This window comes from Myodes glareolus, chromosome 2 (assembly GCF_982192425.1).
Source record: "Myodes glareolus chromosome 2, mMyoGla1.1, whole genome shotgun sequence".
Lineage (NCBI taxonomy): Eukaryota > Metazoa > Chordata > Mammalia > Rodentia > Cricetidae > Myodes > Myodes glareolus.
The window spans coordinates 63,969,411-63,990,456 of record NC_142027.1 but is presented as its reverse complement, the minus strand read 5'-3'; the positions used below and the strand labels follow the sequence as shown (position 1 = coordinate 63,990,456).

The 21,046-nt window shown below is 45.4% G+C and overlaps 1 protein-coding gene across 8 annotated transcripts in view; it reads left to right on the top strand.

Annotated features, from left to right (window-relative positions):
- Positions 1–21,046, top strand: part of Cd86 (CD86 molecule) — a 63,368-nt gene that overhangs the window by 29,639 nt on the left and 12,683 nt on the right. For 7 of the 8 annotated variants that reach the window (XM_048454199.2, XM_085696268.2, XM_048454203.3 and 4 more), the window contains exons 2-4: positions 5,617–5,663; positions 16,256–16,591; positions 19,181–19,483. In XM_048454199.2, coding sequence (XP_048310156.1) covers positions 5,617–5,663; positions 16,256–16,591; positions 19,181–19,483 — 686 coding nt within the window. Of the gene's footprint in view, positions 1–5,462; positions 5,481–5,616; positions 5,664–16,255; positions 16,592–19,180; positions 19,484–21,046 lie in introns of those variants that run through there. The other variant, XM_048454202.3, reaches the window with a different exon arrangement.

Genomic DNA, 21,046 nt, shown 5'->3' with positions numbered 1-21,046 from the left:
ATATTCCTTTTTAGGTTCTTCACTAGCTCACCCATCTCTCAGGCCTTATTCTGCTTCTAGTGACAGAAATCTGTCAGAGAATCCCCCCATAATTCTTAGGTTCTTTCCTTTCCCACTGCCTCTGCTGAACGCTCCCTCTAATATTTTCCATTTCTTTAGCCACCTGGCAAAAATCTTAACTGTGTTTGAAGTCGGGGGCAGTTCATTTCTGGGGAAGTGACATTTCTGCTCTTCTAAGCCAACAAGAGTGGAGGAACTGTCTTCCTAACCTTCACATACACGCACCACGCATGCACACACACACACACATGTGCATACATGTGCATGCTCACATGCACACACACATGCACACACATGCATGCACACGCACACCCTTTCTAACGGAGGGTTGTGTCCGCATTTTAGGAATGAACACTGGAGGTGTCTTACAGTTGTTTGCCAGACTGGTGTGACGTCTCCACATGAGCCTTAGGGGTGTTTCTCTAAAGAACCATGACTGCCTGGCAGGCCAGGGTGTGCGGAGAGAGAAGATTGCTGTCCTTAAGCCCCTGAAGCCCTTTTGCTGAAGCACAGTGGGCTTCTTATAGGTAGTTTCAGAGAACAAAACCAGTACTCAGCTGGGTATGGTTATGGAAATCTATAATCCCAGTACTAGAGAGACTGAGGAAGAAGGGTCCTGAATTTGAGGCAAACCTGAGCTATAGAGCAAGACCCTGTCTCAAATCCTCACCCTGCAAAAACAAAAGCAAAATACACTCAACAAAACTGGTACTGATCAATGCAAAGAAGTGCAGGAGGCTGCTTCTTCTGCTCAGGGAAAGACAAGGCTTCCAAAGGGAGAGGTTTGTATCAGCCTGGACTTCCTGGGCAGGGGCAGGAGCAGAGCTTTGTCCCACCCACTAAGTTACAGGAATCCATTTGTTCAAGATTCCCCAAAGCCACGATGCTTCCTAATGCTGGGACTGTTTAATACAGTTCTTCGTGTTGTAGTAACACCCAACACTAAAGTTATTTCCATTGCTACTTCTTAGCTATAATTTTTCTACTGTTATGAATCATAAATATCTGACATTTCCAGGGGTCTTAGGTTACCCCTGTGATCGAGTTATTTCACCCTCAAAAGGGTTGCAACCCAAAAACTGAGTGCCACTGCCATCATGGTTTTATGTGATTATTTGAGTTAAGCTAGTCTGTTAAGTTTATAACAAAGCATAATTTGACTTTGTGTCCCTGTTTGCTTGTCATGTCAGGCAGAGAAAAGTTCTTTGTTTAGGTTAAATGTACTGATTTTTTTCTGGTTTTAAAACAGAATCCTGTAGGTAGGAATTCAGATGGAAAGAGGCCCCAGCCTTCAATCCATGGTAAATAGGATGGTGTGAGGGACTTAGTGTGAAAAGTTGGGTCCAGGTTCCGAGGCTTTGCCCTCATACCATGTCAGCTGAGTTCAGCAGACAATGCTAAACCTATTTCCCACACTGGGATGCTCCGCCCACCCTTACTACAAAGGGAGGAGCAATTCCTACCTCAACTTGATGTTCTGTGTTTTGCTGAGACCCATGGGTGGCCTGCCCCTTTCTGAACAGAAACAGAGGAGGAGTAGATGGGGGAGGGACAGAAGGGAGGAGAGGGGGAGTGGGAAACTGCGGTTGGGATGTAAAATAAATGAAAATAATTAATTAATAATATTAATAAACCCCCTAAAGTTCATTACAAGAGGGAAGGAAAGAAGGAGACAGGTACTGGGCACTAGACTTTTGGTTCATATATCGAACAGCTACTGTTTTAGCTTCTGCTAGTTTTCTATATGTGCGAAGCTCTTACAGTTCAGCAAGAGAAAGCCAGACTTAATAATAGTAATAATGATAAAATAATAATAAATATGATGAGCACATGGAATAAGAAATATGCACGTCTTAATCATTTGATAAGCTGCTCAGATTCATGAGAAAAATTAGTTTTGAAATGACAGTGGAAATCACCTCACCTCATAAGGATGGCTTGGACTTTGAAAGACAAATCAGAAAAGTGTTGGCAAAGATGTGGAGAAGTCAGCCCCTGGGTGCCTTTGGTGGGAATGTGAACGAGTACTGCTGCACAGTGGTTCCTCAGAGAGTTTAAAATAGAATTTCCATATGACCTCCTCTTCCACTTCTTGGTTTTAAGTCTAAAGAAGTGAAAGCAGAAAACTGGGAAGAAATGTGTATGTCCACGGTCACAGCAGGGTTCTTCACGGGTCTCAGAAGGTGAACGTGATTCGAGCAGCCACCTGCAGAGGAGCTGATAAGCTAGATGCAGTGTGAGCATCTTTAAAAGTATGGAAATTCTGGCAGGCGCGATAATACGGATGATTCCTGATGGAAGGGTCTCTACGGCACTGAGCTAAATATTGTAAGATTCCCACTCACATCTAAAGAAACCGGATCCATGGCGACAGAAGGTGATATTGGAGAGGGCTGACAGAAAGGAAGAAGGAACAACCACTGTTTACTGAGTCCAGAGTTTCTATCTTGCAAAACGAAAAGACTTCAGGAGATAAAGGCGTTGGTGACTCCACAATGTGTATCTATTACATGCCACTGCACAGTTGAAAAAGATCAGTTTAGTAAACTTTGTGTGTGTTTTACCACATCTAAATGCTGTTGTTAAAAAAATGTCAATGAGAGGCCCGAGGACCTAGGTTAATGGAACACTTGCCTGGAACGAACACAGTTCATTCCCAGAACTGTCAAAAATTTATAGTGACGTGTCACTTTAGTCTGTAGATGGTACAGATCACAGATTAGGAAACAAACAAATAAAAAGCGTGTGAAAATAAGCAGTCACCTGTTGGTGGAAGTTTTAATGTATAGAGGGGCGGGCAGCAGGTCTCTATCCATAGAAGCTAAAATGGCACTCTCTTTAGCTCTTGGCCAAGCAATTCTACTTCTGGGAAACAACCAGTTTCTGCAGGTGGGGGACTGATTGGGGTTTTCATTACAACAGAACATTGGGAACAGCGGAAATATCTGTCAGATGACTATTTGTAGCCAATAGACTAGAACAGAATAATATGCAACTATTAATATGAGGGTGCTAAGAAATACGGCTATAAAATTATCCCCAATCTGCTAATATGGATCTGTATTATTATTTTGTTGTTCTTTTGTTTTGTCTTTTTTTTGGGGGGGGGCTTGGCTTTTTGTCTAAAATAACTCTAAGTAAAGACAAGAAACCGTAAGAGGCGACAATGGTCATTCCAGGCCATCCGTGGAAGGAAGTTCGATGGTCAGGGACCAGAACTGAGAGAGACTTGCTTCCTACTCTTTATCACTGGGATAGCTAATAATGGCTGCCAACTTGGCAGAATCGAGGGTCACCTAGGAGACATGTCTGAGTGTGTCTGTAAGTGAGTTTCTAGACTGGGTTAATTAAAGTAGGGCAACCCATCCTAAATGTGGGCTGCACCACTCCATGGACTGGGCTCTCAGACTGAATAGAGAGGAAAAGGCTAATTGAGCACCAGCCTCTCTCTCTGCTTACTGGCTGAGGGTCCCATGTGACCAGGTGCCTTGAGCTCCCACCCCCACGCCTTCCCTGCTACCGTGGATTGGATCCCAAAACTCTGAGCTTTTTAGTCAGATGTTTTGTTGTGACAACAAGAAGATTAATTAAATACATCACTTAACTTTAATACAAACAAACACACCAAGGTCTCACTATGGACCCTTGCTAGCTTAAAACTGAGTGGACAAGCCTGGCCAAGGAATTACTGAGATATGTGGATGTCTACCTCTGCCTCCCAAGTGCTGGGATTAAATGCATGTATTACTGTGCCCAAGAATCACCTTTACTTTTAAATTTTTGTGCTATGTGCAGGAATAATCTCTAAAAGTTCTTGATTAAAAAATTATAATCTAGAGGGATTAAAACACACACACACACACACACACAGACACACACAGACACACAGACACACACACAGACACACACACAGACACACACAGACACAGACACACACAGACACACACACACAGACACACACACACAGACACACACACACACACACAGACACACACACACACACATACACACACACACATACACACACAGACACAACACATTGTAGACCGTGATTCTGTGATAAACGCCTTGAGAGCAGAAGGGAGGCTGCACACACAGCCTGAAGGACGGAGGACGGCTTTCGACAATCCACTCTCCAAGGAAGAAATCTCTGCCGTCGAGTAAATAATAGCATTTTGTCCCTATTCACCAGTTCCCTTTTATGCACAAAGCCAGGTATTAATCCACCTGCTGGGTTTTCCTTCTCATGTTGGCCATTTCAAAAGCTCCAAGTCAAACTCAATACACGGTGGCATATTTTCTTTTTCTTATTTTTTTTTTTAACTTCTGTCTTTGAGATTTTATGGCTGTTAAGAGACTCTGGTAACTTTTATAAAGCAGACATTTAAGTGTCGGGGAGGGGACTCACTTAACAGTTGCAGAGGTTCAGTTCATTATCAAGTAAGGGAGCATGAGGTGTTCAGGCAGAGGTGGTGCTGGAGCTGAGACTGTTACATCTTGCAGGCAACAGGAAGGTGGCATATTTTCATAGTACGCATTTAGCATTGGCTTTGTCTTGGGATCTGCTCCAAACTGCTCTAACTAGCTTGTTTCCCACCGTTTTCTAACGTCGGCCCTTATCCTGTCTCTCCTGTAAGCCCCACAGTCAGCTTGGTCTATGGTGAGTGAGTGAGCAGAGAAGCAGGGAGAAAAGGTTGGGGGGCTGGATGTTATAAAGCCACGTGTGACACTCCTCGGATTATTTTATGAATGAAGCGGATGTGCCACGCAGTAATTCTCAAAGTGCGGCCCTGGGAATTGTTAAATTTAGGCTTCTTCTCAACTGCCTGTCAGATTCTCAGTGCACAGCCGAGGAACGCGTTTCAACGAGATCTCTGGCCTACTTTTATACACACTTTAGTTTGAAAACCCCAGGAAAACCAAAGGAAGTTTGATTTTACTTAAATGTCTGTGCTCCTTCACATCCCCCAGCCCTGCTACCCCATCCTGCACTGTTCGAGGAAAGGGAGGAGCTATGCTCTGTGGCTGGTTGTCCCACAGCCTCATTGCGCGATATCAAGCGCATCTTGTTAATGCTACTCAGTTCAGATCAGTTGTGGGGAGGGTGGGGAGGGTGGGAAGATCAGAGAGCACCGCTTTACGACTTCATTCTAAAAACCAGGTCTCTGCTTTTGTGAGACTTGGCCATCTTTTCTGCCCTTGAACTTTTCCTCGGAATTTCCTGAATCTAGGAAGGAAGATGAGAGAGGAGGGAAGAAGGAGGGGGATGAGGGAGGAGGCCTCCGTTACTGTATTTGGAAGCGGCAGCTATCTTTTCTGCCCACAGTTCTGGTCAGAGCCCAGTTGCATGGCCAGCCCCACCGCAGAGGAGGCTGGGTAATAAGGCCTGTGTGTGGAGCTAAGGGTAAAAACGGCTGCCGGTGAGTATTCAGCATTGACTCTGCCACACCCGGGGCCGCATGAATTCCAAACACCATCTCTAGGTCGTGCTTTGGTGAACGGATGTTCTCTATCTCACTTTCTAACTAAGTTTTATCTTCTCTTTTTAAACTCTAGCACCATGGTATTGGGACTCCTCTTTGTGACCGCCTTCGTGCTCTCAGGTAAGGACCTTTTTCCTGTGTAAAGTCCCGGAGTCCTTCGCTGTCTCCCAGTAAGTCAGACCACTGCAAGCCCAGGCCTGAGAGTTGGTGGGGTTTGCTCAGCACTGACTCGAGTTGCCTAAGACTCCATAGCAAATAACTTTCCTAGAGACCAAAGAAGGGTCAGGAGCAAGACCAGTGTCTCCAGTCTGGGCGACTCTCTGCCCTTCCATCAAACCCCAGGATCTGAACACTGCACAAGGTGGAATGCCCCATCCAGGGCTCCTGAGGGGCTACGGAAGGTCGCTGCAGTGAAGCCTTTGATTTGGCTCCACCTGTACACACTCTGGTCTTTCTGTTCCCATTTCCAGGATTCTCAGGCCCCTGGGAAACAGCTGGTGAGCTTTATAAAGCACTGCTTCCTGCTCACACCCTTCTCCCTTAGCCTGTGCCTGAGTTCATACTGGTCATGCTATGTGCCTCCTGGGCCTCCAGTCAATCATGTCGGCCAATGCACCATGAAGCCTGCTTCAGGGTTCTGCCTTGCACAGATCTCCCCCTCTTTGTAAACCTAAAAAAACCTCCAGAAGGGCCCTAGTGCTACATTGCAAGTCCTATGACTTGGTAAGCTATGAATGAGATAACCAGAGTTAATCAAGATTACCTTTCCCTCCCTCACAAACAATGGCTACCCTCCTCCATCACAGTCTCCTCCTGCTGGGTGACATTTTTGCATTTGAATTGTGTGATCTTTTTCTTCCCAGGCCCCAAAGTTTAGGTTTGTAAGGCCTCCCAGGCCTCAGCCCTTGCTGGTCAGCTCTTCTCTGAGATGCATCTCTGAGCAGCTGGCTGGAGGCCTTACCATTCATCTTGCAACTCAGGGCTGTTTTATTTCTGTTGACCCATCCTTCCTGTCACTAATTTTCTCCGCCTCAGTTCTTAGAGAAGCCTCCTCAGTCTTGGCGACAGGCCAGGCTACCTGAGCTTGCGGTGTGCCTGAAGCATCCTCAGGTCACTCCTGACCACCTGGCTTCTGACTAGCCAGCTCAGCCACAAAACCACCTCCTCCATAGTTGTCATATAACAGACCCTTGGCCACTGTACCGAGCCCTGGCTGGACGAGGAGGAGCTGGGCATTGTGAACTGATATTCCCTCAGATCTCAGTGGGTAGAGACAGGCCTTTTGTGATTTATGGTTTCTGCTTAGCACCTTAGCTTGCTGAGGCCACCTGTCTGACATCTATAGATGCTCACCTATTCATCAGCAATGTAGAACAGTAACTGTCTCCTGCCAGGGTCAGTGACCTGGGGGTCTCAGCTTCTGGGGAGGTGGAAAGGCAGTGGGCACACACACACACACACACACACACACACACCACAGATGGGGAGAAAAAGATAGGTTGTGCATGCGTATACATGAGTATGGGTATAGGTGCTCATGTCTGTGTGTGCGTATGTGTGCACGTCTAAATGTGTCTGTGTGTGTATACTTCTCTCTGTGTGTATGTGTCTGTGTGTCTCTGTGTGTGTGTGTAAGTGTCTGTGTGTATATGTATCTGTGTGTATGTGTCTGTGTGTGTGTCTCTCTGTGTGTATATGTATCTGTGTGTATGTGTCTGTGTGTGTGTAAGTGTCTCTGTATGTATATGTATCTGTGTGTATGTGTCTGTGTGTATGTGTCTGTGTGTGTGTGTAAGTGTCTCTGTATGTATATGTATCTGTGTGTATGTGTCTGTGTGTGTATGTGTCTCTCTGTGTGTATGTGTGCATGTCTAAATGTGTCTGTGTGTGTATGCTTCTCTCTGTGTGTATGTGTCTGTGTGTGTGTGTCTCTCTGTATGTATATGTATCTGTGTGTATGTATCTGTGTGTATGTGTCTGTGTGTGTATGTGTCTCTCTGTGTGTATGTATAAATGTGTGTACGTGTCTGCGTGTGTCTGTGTGTGCACTTTATAAACTATGTGTGCTGACTCTTCTGAGCACTTTATGAAGAGCAATTCATTTAAAAATCCCAAGAACTTGCTGCATTAGCTCTTGTCATTCATTATTCCCCATTTTAAGACAAGGTCCCTAAAGTACAGAGAAGTTCGAGTAATTGACTCAAGATCAACACAGGTCCTAATGAAAGAGCCCAGATTCACACCCAGCAGTGCAGGTTGAATGTTACTGATGTGTGATAGGAGGCTCCTTCTCCTAACTCCCGCTCTCAAACTCCCAAGGCAATGAGCAGCCGGCTCTGTTTTTTTGTTTTTGGTTTTCTTTGTGACTCTAATAGCTTTGGTGGATGAAATTGCTTCAGTTTCATCCTTTCTCGCTCACAGCCCACCTCCCTTACATTCTCCTCTTATCTTAAACCACACCTCAGATGTCCTTACGGCTGAGGTTAGCCCTGCCTGCCACAGTAGCTTTTGTGACCTAAGAGAGAAATGCCCTGGAGACAAATATTCAGTGACAGCTTAACTGAGACACCTTCCCTGTCCCCAGACTTTCTGGCTCTTCCCTTTGAAAGCAAGCAAGTAAAGTTGAGAAACCCATCAAAACCAAAGGCAGGTGTTATTTCGCTTCTGACCCGCTTTGAAACTGTGTGGAAACTCCTAGCTCCTCAAAAGGGAGGTGATAACATTGAAACCATAAGAAAAAGGAAAAACTCTTGCATGATAACTGGTTGGGTTTCATGGTAGTGAGGGGATGTATGTGAAGAGCATGCGTGCTGGGGAAGAACAGATTTAAAGAGGGTAGGCAAACCGCAGCAGCCACCAGAACATGAACTTGCCAGTACTTCACTCACCACTAAAAGTAAGGGTAAAGCAAACAGTCGCCATCCATTTTTTAACTACCTTAATCATTTATAAGTATACTTCTTTAATTTGTTTTCTGAAAATTGCAAACATGTATACAATGTGTCTTGGTCGTATCCACCCCACTCCTTCTCTCCAAGCCCTCAGCCCCCTCTAAAATACCTCCCATCTTCCTCTCAACTTTGACTATGCATACAAGGGACAGCTGTATCGACCACCATAATCCCCAAGGCTCAGCGAGCATCACCAGAGAGAGGAGGGTTGGGAGGAGTGTAAGAGCCAGAGAATGGGGAGAAGAACTGTGAAAGGCTGGCTTCTGGACGTGACATGACTGTTACACACGTGAATTCACAGAGACTGTGCATATCTGCACAAGACCACCACAAGATCAAGAGAATTAAATGTAAACAGAGATTGTGCTTTCGTTTCCCGGTTGCCCAGACCCAAACAATCACACAGAAACTATATTAATCACAACACTGCTTGGCCGATGGCTCAGGCATATTTCTAGCTAGCTCTTACATCTTAAATTAACCCTCTTCTGTTAGCCTATCTATTGTCATGTGGCTATAGTGTTACCTCATTTTCTACATGTCTTCTTTCCTCAGCATCCAGTTGGCATCTCCTTGACTCCTCCTACTCTCTCTCTCTATATCTCTGTTTGGATCTCCTGCCTGGTTTTACTCTGCTAAGTCATTGGCTGAAACAGCTTTATTCATCAACCAATAAAAGCAACACATATACAGAAGGACATCCCACATCAGTTAAACATTTCAGTAAGGAGCAGGGAGGAGCTCATCCCTACCCCTAGCTGCTGAGAGAGCCACTAGTCCTAGGATGGGGACATTGGTATCTATGCCCCAGTGAATGACCCACACGTGAATGACGTGTGCATAGCAACAGCACTAAATGGACTTAGAATGTGTTATTAAATTCAAAGCTACCCATTTTTAACATAGAAAAACATCTATTTGAAATTGATTTGTCTCACCTCTCAGGGCACACCTCTGCTTCCTGAACTAAGAAATAGAGACCTATCACAGGGCAGACATCCCAGGGGAAAAAAATTGTAAGACTGGGAAATTTGTGAAGACTGATAAGGCAGGGAGCAAAACAGTTCTGTCCCCATCCCACACCTTTTGCATCTTCTCTTTGCCCAGAAATTAGATCTCTTTGTTGCCACCCCTAATTAATTGGCATGAGTGTGGCAAACAAAGAATGACTTTGTGGTGTTGGTTCTGAGGGTCCAACTCAGGTTACCAGGCATCTGAAGCAACCTTCTGAGCCACCTCACTGGCCCTTCCCTCCAGGGACCCTCTAGTCCAGCCTTTGGGTCGCTATGACCAGAGGTGCATGTGCCATGCCTGCTTGCATTGGACATTTGGCAGTTGCTCTCCCTGTGTCTGAGGATTCTCCAGGTTTTAGGGTTCTCATTTCTGAACGACATCTGATTCAATGGCAAACCTGGAGTGGTCGAGTCTTTCTTTGCTTAACGATGTACACAAAATAGCCTCACACTCTGATCCCATGCTCTGTGGAAAAGGCCACTGTTTTCCTCCAGGTTTTTTGCAGGTTCTGGTCTGGATGGTTGGATGAAGTAGCATCTGTGTGTTAGCTCTGGGCTCCTACTTCCCATCACTGCTGACTGGGCACAGAAACAGGTATCTGGAGTGAACTAACAGTTCACACCTATTGTGTCCAAAGAGTCACTTTGCTCAGTCACTGCCTCAGGACCTTTTCAAATGCACCTATCTTACTCAGTAGTCAGTGTCTTACCCCAGTTAGTCATTCATAAAAACATGTTTTTAGTGGATCCCAGAGAGAATGAATGAGCTGACAGACAGGAGGAGGGTTATTGAGGATTAAGAATGGAAATTGGTAAGAAAGAGTAAGTCCCCTTGGTGAGCAGGCTCCCTGGGAACAAACAAGACCTTGAGACTGTGGTTTTTCTTTTTGAGAAACGGAATCTTAATTCTGTTTTTTAAATATAACCTGGGATTTGGCCCAGTTGGTTTCAAACGTGTTTGCAGCATCAAAGGCCAACTTCACACTAATTTAAAGATCGTGTGTGTGTGTGTGTGTGTGTGTGTGTGTGTGTGTGTGTGCAATAAAGCGTTTACTGTGGATATGAGCAGAAAGGAAAATAAAAGAACAAAGCAATAAAAAACAATAAGGCTCATGATTAGAACTGGGTTGATAGAAAGTAGGGGGATGGAGGGATTCTAGGAACAAAAATGGGGCAGAGAACTGAGGGGATTTTTGTTGTCGACTGTAGAGAGGGAGAAATGTGTGTTATCAGATAACGTAAAGCGATCCCATCTCTCGGGAGGCTGAAACACTGAACCCTTTGAAACCGTGACCAATCTGTGCTCTTTAGGAGGGGAAAATTAAAAAGAAAGAACTAAGGAGGGAATAATAAGCAGTCCAGGGCAAGAACAAAGCAGAACCACACTGGCCTGCTAAATAGGCATTAGGTACCAGGGAGGAAGAAGAGGATGTAGGAGGTGAGGATCCAGGTGGAAATACAGGTATGATGTGGCCTGAGAGTGGGGTTTCAGTATGGAGTCTGTCTGTCCCAACTCGCAGAAGCCTGCCTCACTCTTTGTAGCTCTTCTGTGTTGGGTTCTCCTGTCTGGGTCTTCCCTTGGCTGATTGGATTATAGATGCTGGTCCAGTACATTGGAGAGGCTTCACCAGTGGAATTTCAGATTCTAGTCACACCTCTGTCATCACTTCAAAGCTGGTCTCACCCCTGTGTGGTCCTTTCCAATTTCCCAAGTACTGCTTGGAGTCTGTGTTCAAGTTCCCCTCTGTGTTGGTTACGTTAAGCTTGCAGCTCATGGAATGCTGCGCGGTACTGACTTAAGGTTTGTTTGTTTGTTTGTTTGTTTTTCTCCCCTGCAGCCTATTAGTACTCTGCTAGCTAGAACTGAGTGTGTAGTCACCTGGTACCTGCTCTGAACTTCCTGCGTGTGATTTACAAAGGGTCTCGGGACTCCAAGATGGCAGGCAGCGGGGTTCTTTGTGGATAATTTAAAGATCTTAATAGGCTTTATTTTCTCATTCTAGCATTACACATCACTCCGTTCCGTGAACTAGAATAGGCACCCCTAAGGGCTGAGCAAAAGAAGTTGGTTTCGTGGAAAGAGAAAGACTGAAAAAAACAAAACAAAACCAGAAACCGAAAACGGGGTTGGCCATTGCAATGATACTTTCTTGCAAGGCAGAGACAGAACAGTAAGAAACTAATGCACTGGGTGATAACAGATTGCTTCGTGTAAGGATGTGTGGTGCATGCATTAAGGGAGCCTCCCTGTTGTGCTGATAAACTAGTCTGGGAAGTTTGGGTGTCCCATTCTCCAAATCTCTTGGAAGGTCAGGTAGCAAGTTGGTTTGGGTTTATAAGTGTGGGATGTTAGCGTAGGTGACCCCGTTTTGATTTTTCTAGCCATGGAAATGAAAACACTTGTAACCCTTCTTGCATGGACCTTCCTTGCCTTGTAAAGGGAAACATAAAAGACAATGCCCCTAAGGCCTTCAGGTAAATCAAGATTCCTTTTCTGAGAGTCCTTGTTTTTGCTTCGTAGTCACCCACCACCCTTGGCTGTTGTACCTCTGACTCTCCCATGCAGCATTTGCGTGTGTGTCTTGGGCATTTCCTGCAGAGAATCTGATGATGACGGGTAGAATGGCATTGAGTAGGAGAACCACTCTTAGAGATGGGGAGGAAGATTTAAGAGGAAGATGAGAGCATCCCCTGCTTTCTAAATGAAAGTGTCCAGCAGGCCACTGGGTATGGTGTCCGGAACTCCAGGGAAGGCTGTGCACTGCAGATAAGTGTCTGCTAGGTTATTGAATTGATCACAGATTGGATCAATCTGTTAGCGTTTGAATAAATGATCATCCAGAATAAATCCAGGCATGAGAACAGCCACATGAACCAGGGGGTCAGACTGAGGAAGTTCATTCCAGTTAGGCTGGATGCAAAAACTGAGCGACTTTTGGTGGACCAGTCTGATCGGGAGAGGACAGGAAGAGGACAAGGATGCACTGGTGGGAGCTGCTAACATCTTTTATCGGGAGCGCTTCGTGAGAGGTGGGCTTGAGCAGTGGAGTAGGGGGAGGAGGTGTTCCTGCTCACTAGGGGAATCTGACTACATTGAAAAGCAGGAGCAGCGGGACCAGTTTGAGACGGGCCGCATTCAGAGAGATAGAATATCCCAAATTTCAAACGTTACCTGTCTGTTCAATGGAATTATTTCCTCTAATGGTGCTCATCCACCTAGTTATAAGATCAGAGCTATAGACCCAAAACTGTTTCTTCAGTGTGACTTCTACTAAGGCAACAAGGTTTATTTACTGGCCTTACTGGTGAGAAATGGCTAAAAAGCTGGATTATTTCTGTGCTGTTCAGTATAATCACCACTTGCCATATGCGACTTGTTAAACTTGAATTAATTAAAATTAAATGAGATGAAAAAAATTCAATTTCTCTCTCCAGCACTGCAAAAATAATCTGGTTTCTCGGTCACATTTAGTATGTATCAAGGATTCATGAGCCATTATTTAAAACCAAATAATAGTTCTCTCATCTCAAAGCATTCTTCTGGGGAAATAATGCAGTGTGGAGTCAAGACTGAGGTCTATGAAAGCTAACGTCTCAATGAAAAGAACAGATAAGAGACTGCGAGAGTGAAGCCTGGAGGAATCATGTTTTGGGTGGAGATGAATGTGTTGAGACCGAGGTCTGAGGTCCTGAGCCTCAGGTGACACTGCTTGGGATCATGTCACGGCAGCCGGAAGGCTTCTGAACTAGTCTGTGGGTGAAGGTCTTTGTGACTGATGAAGTCAAGCAACTTTGGTACAAGGTTGTCGGTAGACTCATTGTTGATGGACAAACTGTTAGATTATCTTGGCAGTTATGCTGAAACTTGGTTAGAAAGAACAGCCTTGAGTATAATGACAAAATCCTCCTTGAATGAAGAGGTAGTGCCCAATAATTAATGGCTCACAATCAGTGAGATGGGTTAGATAGTATACATTTCTCTAAGTGGAGAGGGGCTGCTCAAGTCCCTGTTGATGGAGCCAGCAGCATCTGGGGGCCACATGGAGTCCTTTGGGTACAATCAGATTTCATGGAAAGAACATTTAAGGGTATATTTATTGAAGAGATTCATCAATAGTGGAGTCTAGTACAATGGAACAGTGCTTCCAGCAAGCCTAGAAAAGCTTTGAGTGTAATAAGCACAGTAACACGAAGAAGAAATACTTAAATCATGACCTGAGTCTGGGGTAATGACCAGGAAACATTGTTGTTCTGGTGGGGTCATAGTCTCACAAAGTTCTCAGACCGTGAGCTCCGTGTAGCTCTCGGATTGTTTCCTTTAGTATTCGCGGTCTCTGTTTCCTGGTTGGGGGAATGTATGGCTGAATCCCTATGTGCCTTGCTCCTGACATCACCATAGCAATCGGTCACAAGTAAATCCAAACCATTTCTGTTGCCCAAGTGGTAGAGGAGGGAGGGATTGTCAGTGCTTTCCACCAATGAAATCCCAGGGAGTTCACTGACTTAGAGGCCCCAAACCCTGGGGACCACAGCAGTGGAGGCCTGAAGCCACCGGGGGAAAAAACAGACCTGGTGTCAAATCTTCCCCATTTGGTCACAGTTAAGAAGATGTTTCTTCCTGGTTCAGAGTGACATCAGGAAAACCAGAGTCTGGTGATGAGCCCAAGCATGTAGACAGTGAATTACTTTCAGTTCCACTCAGGCTACAGAGCCTTTCTACCCCATGGGAAGGAGAAGGGGTTGGAAGAGGGTGGAAATGAGTGTGTCCAGGTCTGCCTCTCTGATTTCCTCGGTTTCCCAAATAGGAGTTGCGTTGGTAAAAAACGCAAACTCTGATTCAGATCCTGGGTGGAACCAGAGAGTCTAAGTTTCTGACCAGCCTCCAGATGAGGCCAATGCCTTTGGTCTACTTTGTATTTGTTAAGTAAAGAGGAAACTGAGGTGAGGAGGAAGTCTGAGTTATCTTCTGGAGAAGGAGCCTGTGTCAGAGAAGTCGCACTTGTCTGTTAGTAGAGAGAACACATAGAAAGCAAAGTAGGGGCTGGGTGGTGGCGGCAGAGCACGCTTTTAATCCCTCGTGCTTTTAATCCCACACGTTTGGAGGCAGAGGCAGGCGGATCTCCATGAGTTCAAGGCCAGCCTGGTCTGTAGAGCTAGTTCCAGGACAGCTGGGGCTACACAGGGAAACCCTGTCTCGAAAAAGAAAGGAAGGAAGGAAGGAAGGAAGGAAGGAAGGAAGGAAGGAAGGAAGGAAGGAAGGAAGAAAGAAAGAAAGAAAGAAGGTAGGTATTGTGAGTCTCCATAGAGGAAAAGAAAACCTGTGTGTCAAGAAGATATAAGAAACTCTGGGTGAATTCACATCCAGCTCGAGAAAATGCGGCGAATGCCACCTTAACCCATAGCTGGTTGACGTTTCAGCTGCCTGCTTGGTTTCTCTATTAGATCTTCTGCCCAGAATCACACAACAAATTAGACCCACACCAGAATGGGTTCTGCCCTCCCGAGTCCTGCCCACCTCAACCCCTGCAGCACTATGAACATTTACAGTAGGTGGCACTCTTGCCTCTTGCTTGAGAAATTAATAAAGGTGTAACAGAAGGCCGGATGGAGTAAATTGTCCTCAGGGCCCATTTTCACTGCTGTGGGAACCCAGGGATTCCCCTCTTCCTCCAACCCAGACATGCATGTTTATGTCACTGGTGCCTGGAACATCCCCTGAGACCTCATGCAACCTCTCGATCCTAGGTTCTCACGGTGGTCTGCAGGCAGTTTGCCAAGTGCTACCTGTCTGTGTCCTATTTAAAGGGAGGCCCACGGATCAGGTCAATTTAACTTGCCCTGTATGGCCAACACTCAAGTGGGAGCCCTCTCATCTCCTTTACCCTCTCATCCCTTCTGGGAATCCTAAAGATGAATGGCTCTTTATGCAGAACCTTCTCCAGTCTGCTCCTGGCGGCAGCTCCCTACTTCACGGGAACTAATAACAGCACCCTCTCCTCACCCTTCGCCTCTCAGCTTCCTCTATTTGCTTTTTCCTTGATGAGTCCCAAGTAGCTCTGCAGCCCAGAAAAGCATCCTACAAGTTAGCTGATGCCAGCATGTTCTTTCTCTGAACTTTTCCAGCATGTTCCGTTTGGGTTATAAAAGTTTCCAGAGGCAATGCAGCCTGGGAGTAGCAAGTCGGTTTCTCTGGGGTTTCTCCCATGTGACACACCTCCTCACATCCCCAACATTCTACTCATGTCCCTAAGTGCTCTGACCACCACAATCTCCCAAGAATCACTATATCTATATCTATATCTTTATCTATATGTGTATATATATTACAGAAGCAAACCAAAGAGTAAGAGAATGGCATGGGACAGGGAGGGTTTAGGGGGGTAGCTTAGCAGCTATGGAAGCCTGTGATAGCCACAGTGGTCATGGTCAATATTCTGGTTTAGAAATCTACAGAACGATAGTGCCAGAGAGAATCCTAGACATTACTTCAGACCGCCTCCTTAATCAGGTGAGAGCACTGGGACTCACAAAGGCCGCAGTCTGCACATGGGACCAGTGGAACGAGAGCAAGGGTCGAACCCAGATGCCCAGCATGGATGCCCAGCATGGATGCCCAGTTCTAGATGCTAACATCCGATTCCCCAGTACCATCGCTGGCAGGAAAGCTGGAGGCTGGGTGCTGCGTGGGGAGACTGGAATTTCTTCCTTCTTATTTCCCCTTCCCTAATTCTCAGTTTCTCTATTTTAGATGCTGCTGCCATGAAGAAACAAGCTTATTTCAATAGGACTGCATACCTGCCATGCCATCCTACAAAGGCCCAGAACATGAGCCTGAGTGAGCTGGTGGTATTTTGGCAGGACCAGAAAAAGTCTGTCCTGTATGAGCACTATTTTGGCAGAGAGAAACTTGATAGCGTGAATGCCAAGTACCTGAACCGCACGAGCTTTGATGGAGAAAACTGGACTCTAGGACTTCACAATGTTCAGATCAAGGACATGGGCTTATATGATTGCTTTATACAAAAAAAGACACCCAAAGGATCAGTTATCCTCCAGCAGACAAATACGGAGCTATCAGTGATCGGTATGTGGTCAGTATTGTGTTCAGATGGTTGGTCTGCTCGCTGAGACTATAAATGAGCAGAGAAACACTGAGACCGGGGAGCTAATGGGTCAAGAAGGCAGAAGAGAGCCGTTTCTAGGAAGTCCATCTTAGAGAAGGTGGGGTCCGAGAGTGGGAAACAGAAAGCCCTTCGCACTTCGATGGTTTGCTTCTTGGGGACCGGTGAGAATTTTCCCTAGAGACAAAATAGAACCAGCTGAACAAAAGCAACACAGCCAGAGGAAGACAGTGGATGCTGCAACCATTGCATCCTTCTCCTCCTCCAGTCTGAGATTTTCTCACCCACAAAACCTGGTCTGGGGGCTGAGGGGATGACTTGCTCTATAAGATGCCTGTTGTACAAGCATGACGGCCTGAGCTGGGATTCCCAGAACTCATGGAAAAAGCCAAGCACAGTGGCACATACCTCTAACCGTGACACTTGGTGGTAGGGAATGGAGTGCCAAGACAAGAGGCTCCCTGGTTCTGCTAGGCCGGCCAACCTAATAGGATCCATGAGCATCAGGTTCCATGGAAGACTATCTTACCACATAAGAAAGAGGGAGAGTGATTGAGGAAAGATGTCTGATTCCACCTCTACATGTGTATAAAACACACACATGCACAGACATGCACACACATGCACGCACACAGACTGTGGTCTCTAACTCCTCCCAAGGGTGGCAGTCAACTGATGTGGGCTTTCCCTTCAACTTTCCATAGATTGTTTGAGTTGTGTCTGCCCAGCAGACAGAAAGGAAACTGAGGAGAACCCACAAACCAACAAGTCAGCTTCTCTGTTTCACCAGGTTTAGAATCGTCTGCATCTCACTACAGATTTTTGAAACTATCATACAGGGAAACTAATCTATCATTTGAGTGCCTAATATTGTTTTATTTTTGTAGATTCTGTAGAGGCGTTTGTAACCACCATAGTAGATCAGATTCAGGACACTTCCACCTGCTGAAAAATTCCTTCAGGAGGTTCCTTTTGGAGCCATTCTCTTCACCCATAGCTCTTCTTTGGGTCGTAGAGTTTTGTCCTTTTGAGACTATCATACACCCGGAGCCGAACTTGTGTATTTAACCTTTAAGACTAACTTCCTTTATTCAGATGTTTTGTGTTTCACCTGAGTGTTCCAGAAATTGGGAAGCATTTTTTTTTTTGAATTGATGAATTACGTTATGCCGTTTATCCATTCAATCACTGAAAGACACTGGGTAGTTTCCAGTTTGAGGCTGTTACAAATTGAACTGTTGCAAACATTCAAGGGCCGGCTTCTGTGGGGACCTAAGTTGTGTTTCTCTGGGGGTTTCAGTTAACTAAGTCTACTGGGCTTTCAGTTAACCAAGTGCTAAGTCAGTGTATGGGAGGCACCTTTGTGGAGACAGGGTGTTTTAGGTGGGGCACAGACAAACTTTTAAAACCAGCTATCTATTTGTTATAATGTGTATTACTGCTACAACTTAATCCATGACTGCAAAGGTATTGTTGATGATGCTAAACAGAATCTGGCAATCCTTAGCAAGCCTCGGCAGGATGTCCAAGGAGCTTATCAATAATGCAAAATGCAAAGATGACATGCTAATGACTTTCATTATAGAAACAATACAGTACATTAACTTTTTGGTTATGAGTCTAGCCTGTAATGGCTGAGCCATCTCTCCAGTCCCATACTGAATTATCCAATTAGTCTAAAAAATCTGCAAATACCCTAAGAGAACAGCAAGGGATTTGGCTGGCTAAAGGCACGATTTTCAGGTCCAAGGTCTATGTGCCAGTGAACTTCAGCCCAAAATACACAAGTGAAAACAAAGGCGACAGTGGATTGAATTTGCCCCCGGATGGATGAATTCCTATAGCACAGTGGTTCTCAATCTTCCTAATGTTGCAACCTTTTAATACAGTTCCTCATGATGTGGTGACCCCCCAACCATAAAACTGCTGCTTGATAACTGTGGTTTTTCTACTGTTGTAAATTGTAATGTAAGTATCTGACGTGCAGGATATCAGATATGCAGTCCCCAAAGGGGGTCACATCCCACAGGTTGAGAACCACTGTTATAACACTTGATGATGATACCACAGTAATCAAATCAAAAACCAATAGTCTGAGTTTGTAAATGCAAAGGCCCCACTTCTTATTCTTAAGTTCCTAAAGATGAGACCCAAAGCATGCAAGGGCCGTAAACTCTGTGAGTTCCTGGTGGAATCTCAGTTCCTTCCCTGGGTGGAAAGTTGAGATGCTTCCCCGTGGCAATAGAAGCCCAGTAGTCAGGCCGGCCACTCAGACTCCACTTCCTTGAATAGGGCTTCTCTAGAGACCTTGGCGAGATCTTTTTAGCTAGCCTTTCTCTCAGAGAGCCCTCTCTTGGCTGGGATAAGGAGTTAAGTGGATTTCTTGAAAGAAAAATGTAGACTTATCAGGTAACCATCACTGTAGGCTGAGGCCCACACCCTGAGAGCGCCAGGTGAACCCCAATTAAGGAATTTTCTGTTAGTTATTTGCCATTCCTTTGTAAATACATCTGCGTTTAAACTGACTGTTTCCATCTCTATTCTGCCTCCAGCTAACTTCAGTGAACCTCAAATCGAGGTTCAGTATAAAGACAGGAATTCTGGCATAAATTTGACCTGCTCATCTAAGCAAGGTTTTCCAAAACCTACAAGGATGTATGTTTGGATAATGAATTCGACTAATTCCACCAGCGAGTACAGCGATGACATGCTGATATCACAAGACAACGTCACGGAACTGTTCAGTGTTTCCATTAACCTCTCCATCCCGTTCCCTGACGATGTGTGGAGTGTGACCGCCGTGTGTGTTCTGGAAACCGAGTCAATGACGACTTCCTCCACACCTCAAAATATAGGTAAGGCTGCTTCCCAAGACGACTTATTTCACCGGGAGTTAGGTGGAAAACATTTTAGCCCAACCTCCCAATGTTCACTGCTTGCTGGAAAACCTTCCAGCAGGCCACTGGAAAGGACTCAAGTAGCAGGCTTCTGCTACCCCTGCATGATCCTCGGCCCACGAGCCTATGAATCTGGGCTTAGCCCTGAAAATGACCCAGACTTTGGAGTTATTCTTGGATGAGATATTGTAGTCAGAATATAGAAGATATCTCCTAATAAGAAGCCATCAGTTGAATAAAATACACACACGCACGCGCACACACATACATACATATATGCATACTATGTTTATACCTGCCTCTCAACAGTATTTGGAATCATTCTAGGCATTGTCAAGTATAAGACTGAAAACACAAAAATGGAAGATACCTTCTAGTTCTTAAGATTCTTCCAAGAAAATAAGAACTCAATGGCATACATACATGATAAACTGAATTTTTAAAGATGAAATTCAAGTCTAAGTTATAGTTTGTGGAAACAATTGCCTAAATTTAAAACAAGCTGATGATCGGCTCTGAGAGGCCTTCAGAGGCAGGCAACATCTCTGGAAGTCAGATAAACCTTCTGAAGGCACTAGAGCCTTACCACACTGCAAAATGGATTACTGGTCTCGGTAAATACGATGGAAAAGGGGCCAGGGTTCTAAATGAGAGACCCTCCAATTTGCAGTGACTTTCTGCACAGCAAAAGCATGAGGCAGCAAGTGTTCTCAGCTGATGAGAGGACCACAGTGATGAGGGGACCACAGCCAATCAGTTGTGTCCAATAAGAAGCAGGAAGTATTTTTAAGACAGACTTAGTGAAGGAGGGCTTGTAGTATCTTCTTGGTGTGTTTCTGGCTTCTATGCTGATGGAGCAACAACAACAACAAAAAAAAAAAAAGGTTAAAACTCAGTCCTAGCTTTGTCCTGTTGAGAACTAATCTGTGCCTGGACACCACTTTTGAGAAGCAACCATTCCTTCTAGAATGGAGGCACCTTGTACCCACCTGGCCCCCATCACTGTTTATTCTGAGCCTGATCCCATCCCCAGCGATCTGCCTTTCGTTTCTGCGGTCCCTTCTCCAGCCTTCTCCAGCCCTCTGATTTGCCCCTTCCGGTGTCATCCCTCCATTCATCTCTTTCTTCATTCCCTGGCTTTGCCTCCTCCTTTCTCCTTGTGCCTCCCTCAGTAACTTGGCCTAAGGACATACTCCTAGAGGCATCCCTGTGACTAGTGCCCACAGCCAGTTTTACAACTAAACCCACACTCCCTTTCCTGGTACTGATTTCCTTTTACTCAGATGTCTCAGTCACTGAAAGGGTCGCCTAGCTGTCCCATTTGCTTCTACTGCAATATAGATGACCTAAGTAGTGCCTGAAGCTCAGCAATTTCGTGTAGACACCAACACCACCCCCCACCCCCCACCACCCTTGTCCACAAATGAGCAGGGACAGATCAGCACTATACACTCATCATGGCTCACCTCTTCTTGGCAACTGTATAGAACTTCCCCAGGTACCACCTTCAGAAACGCTTCT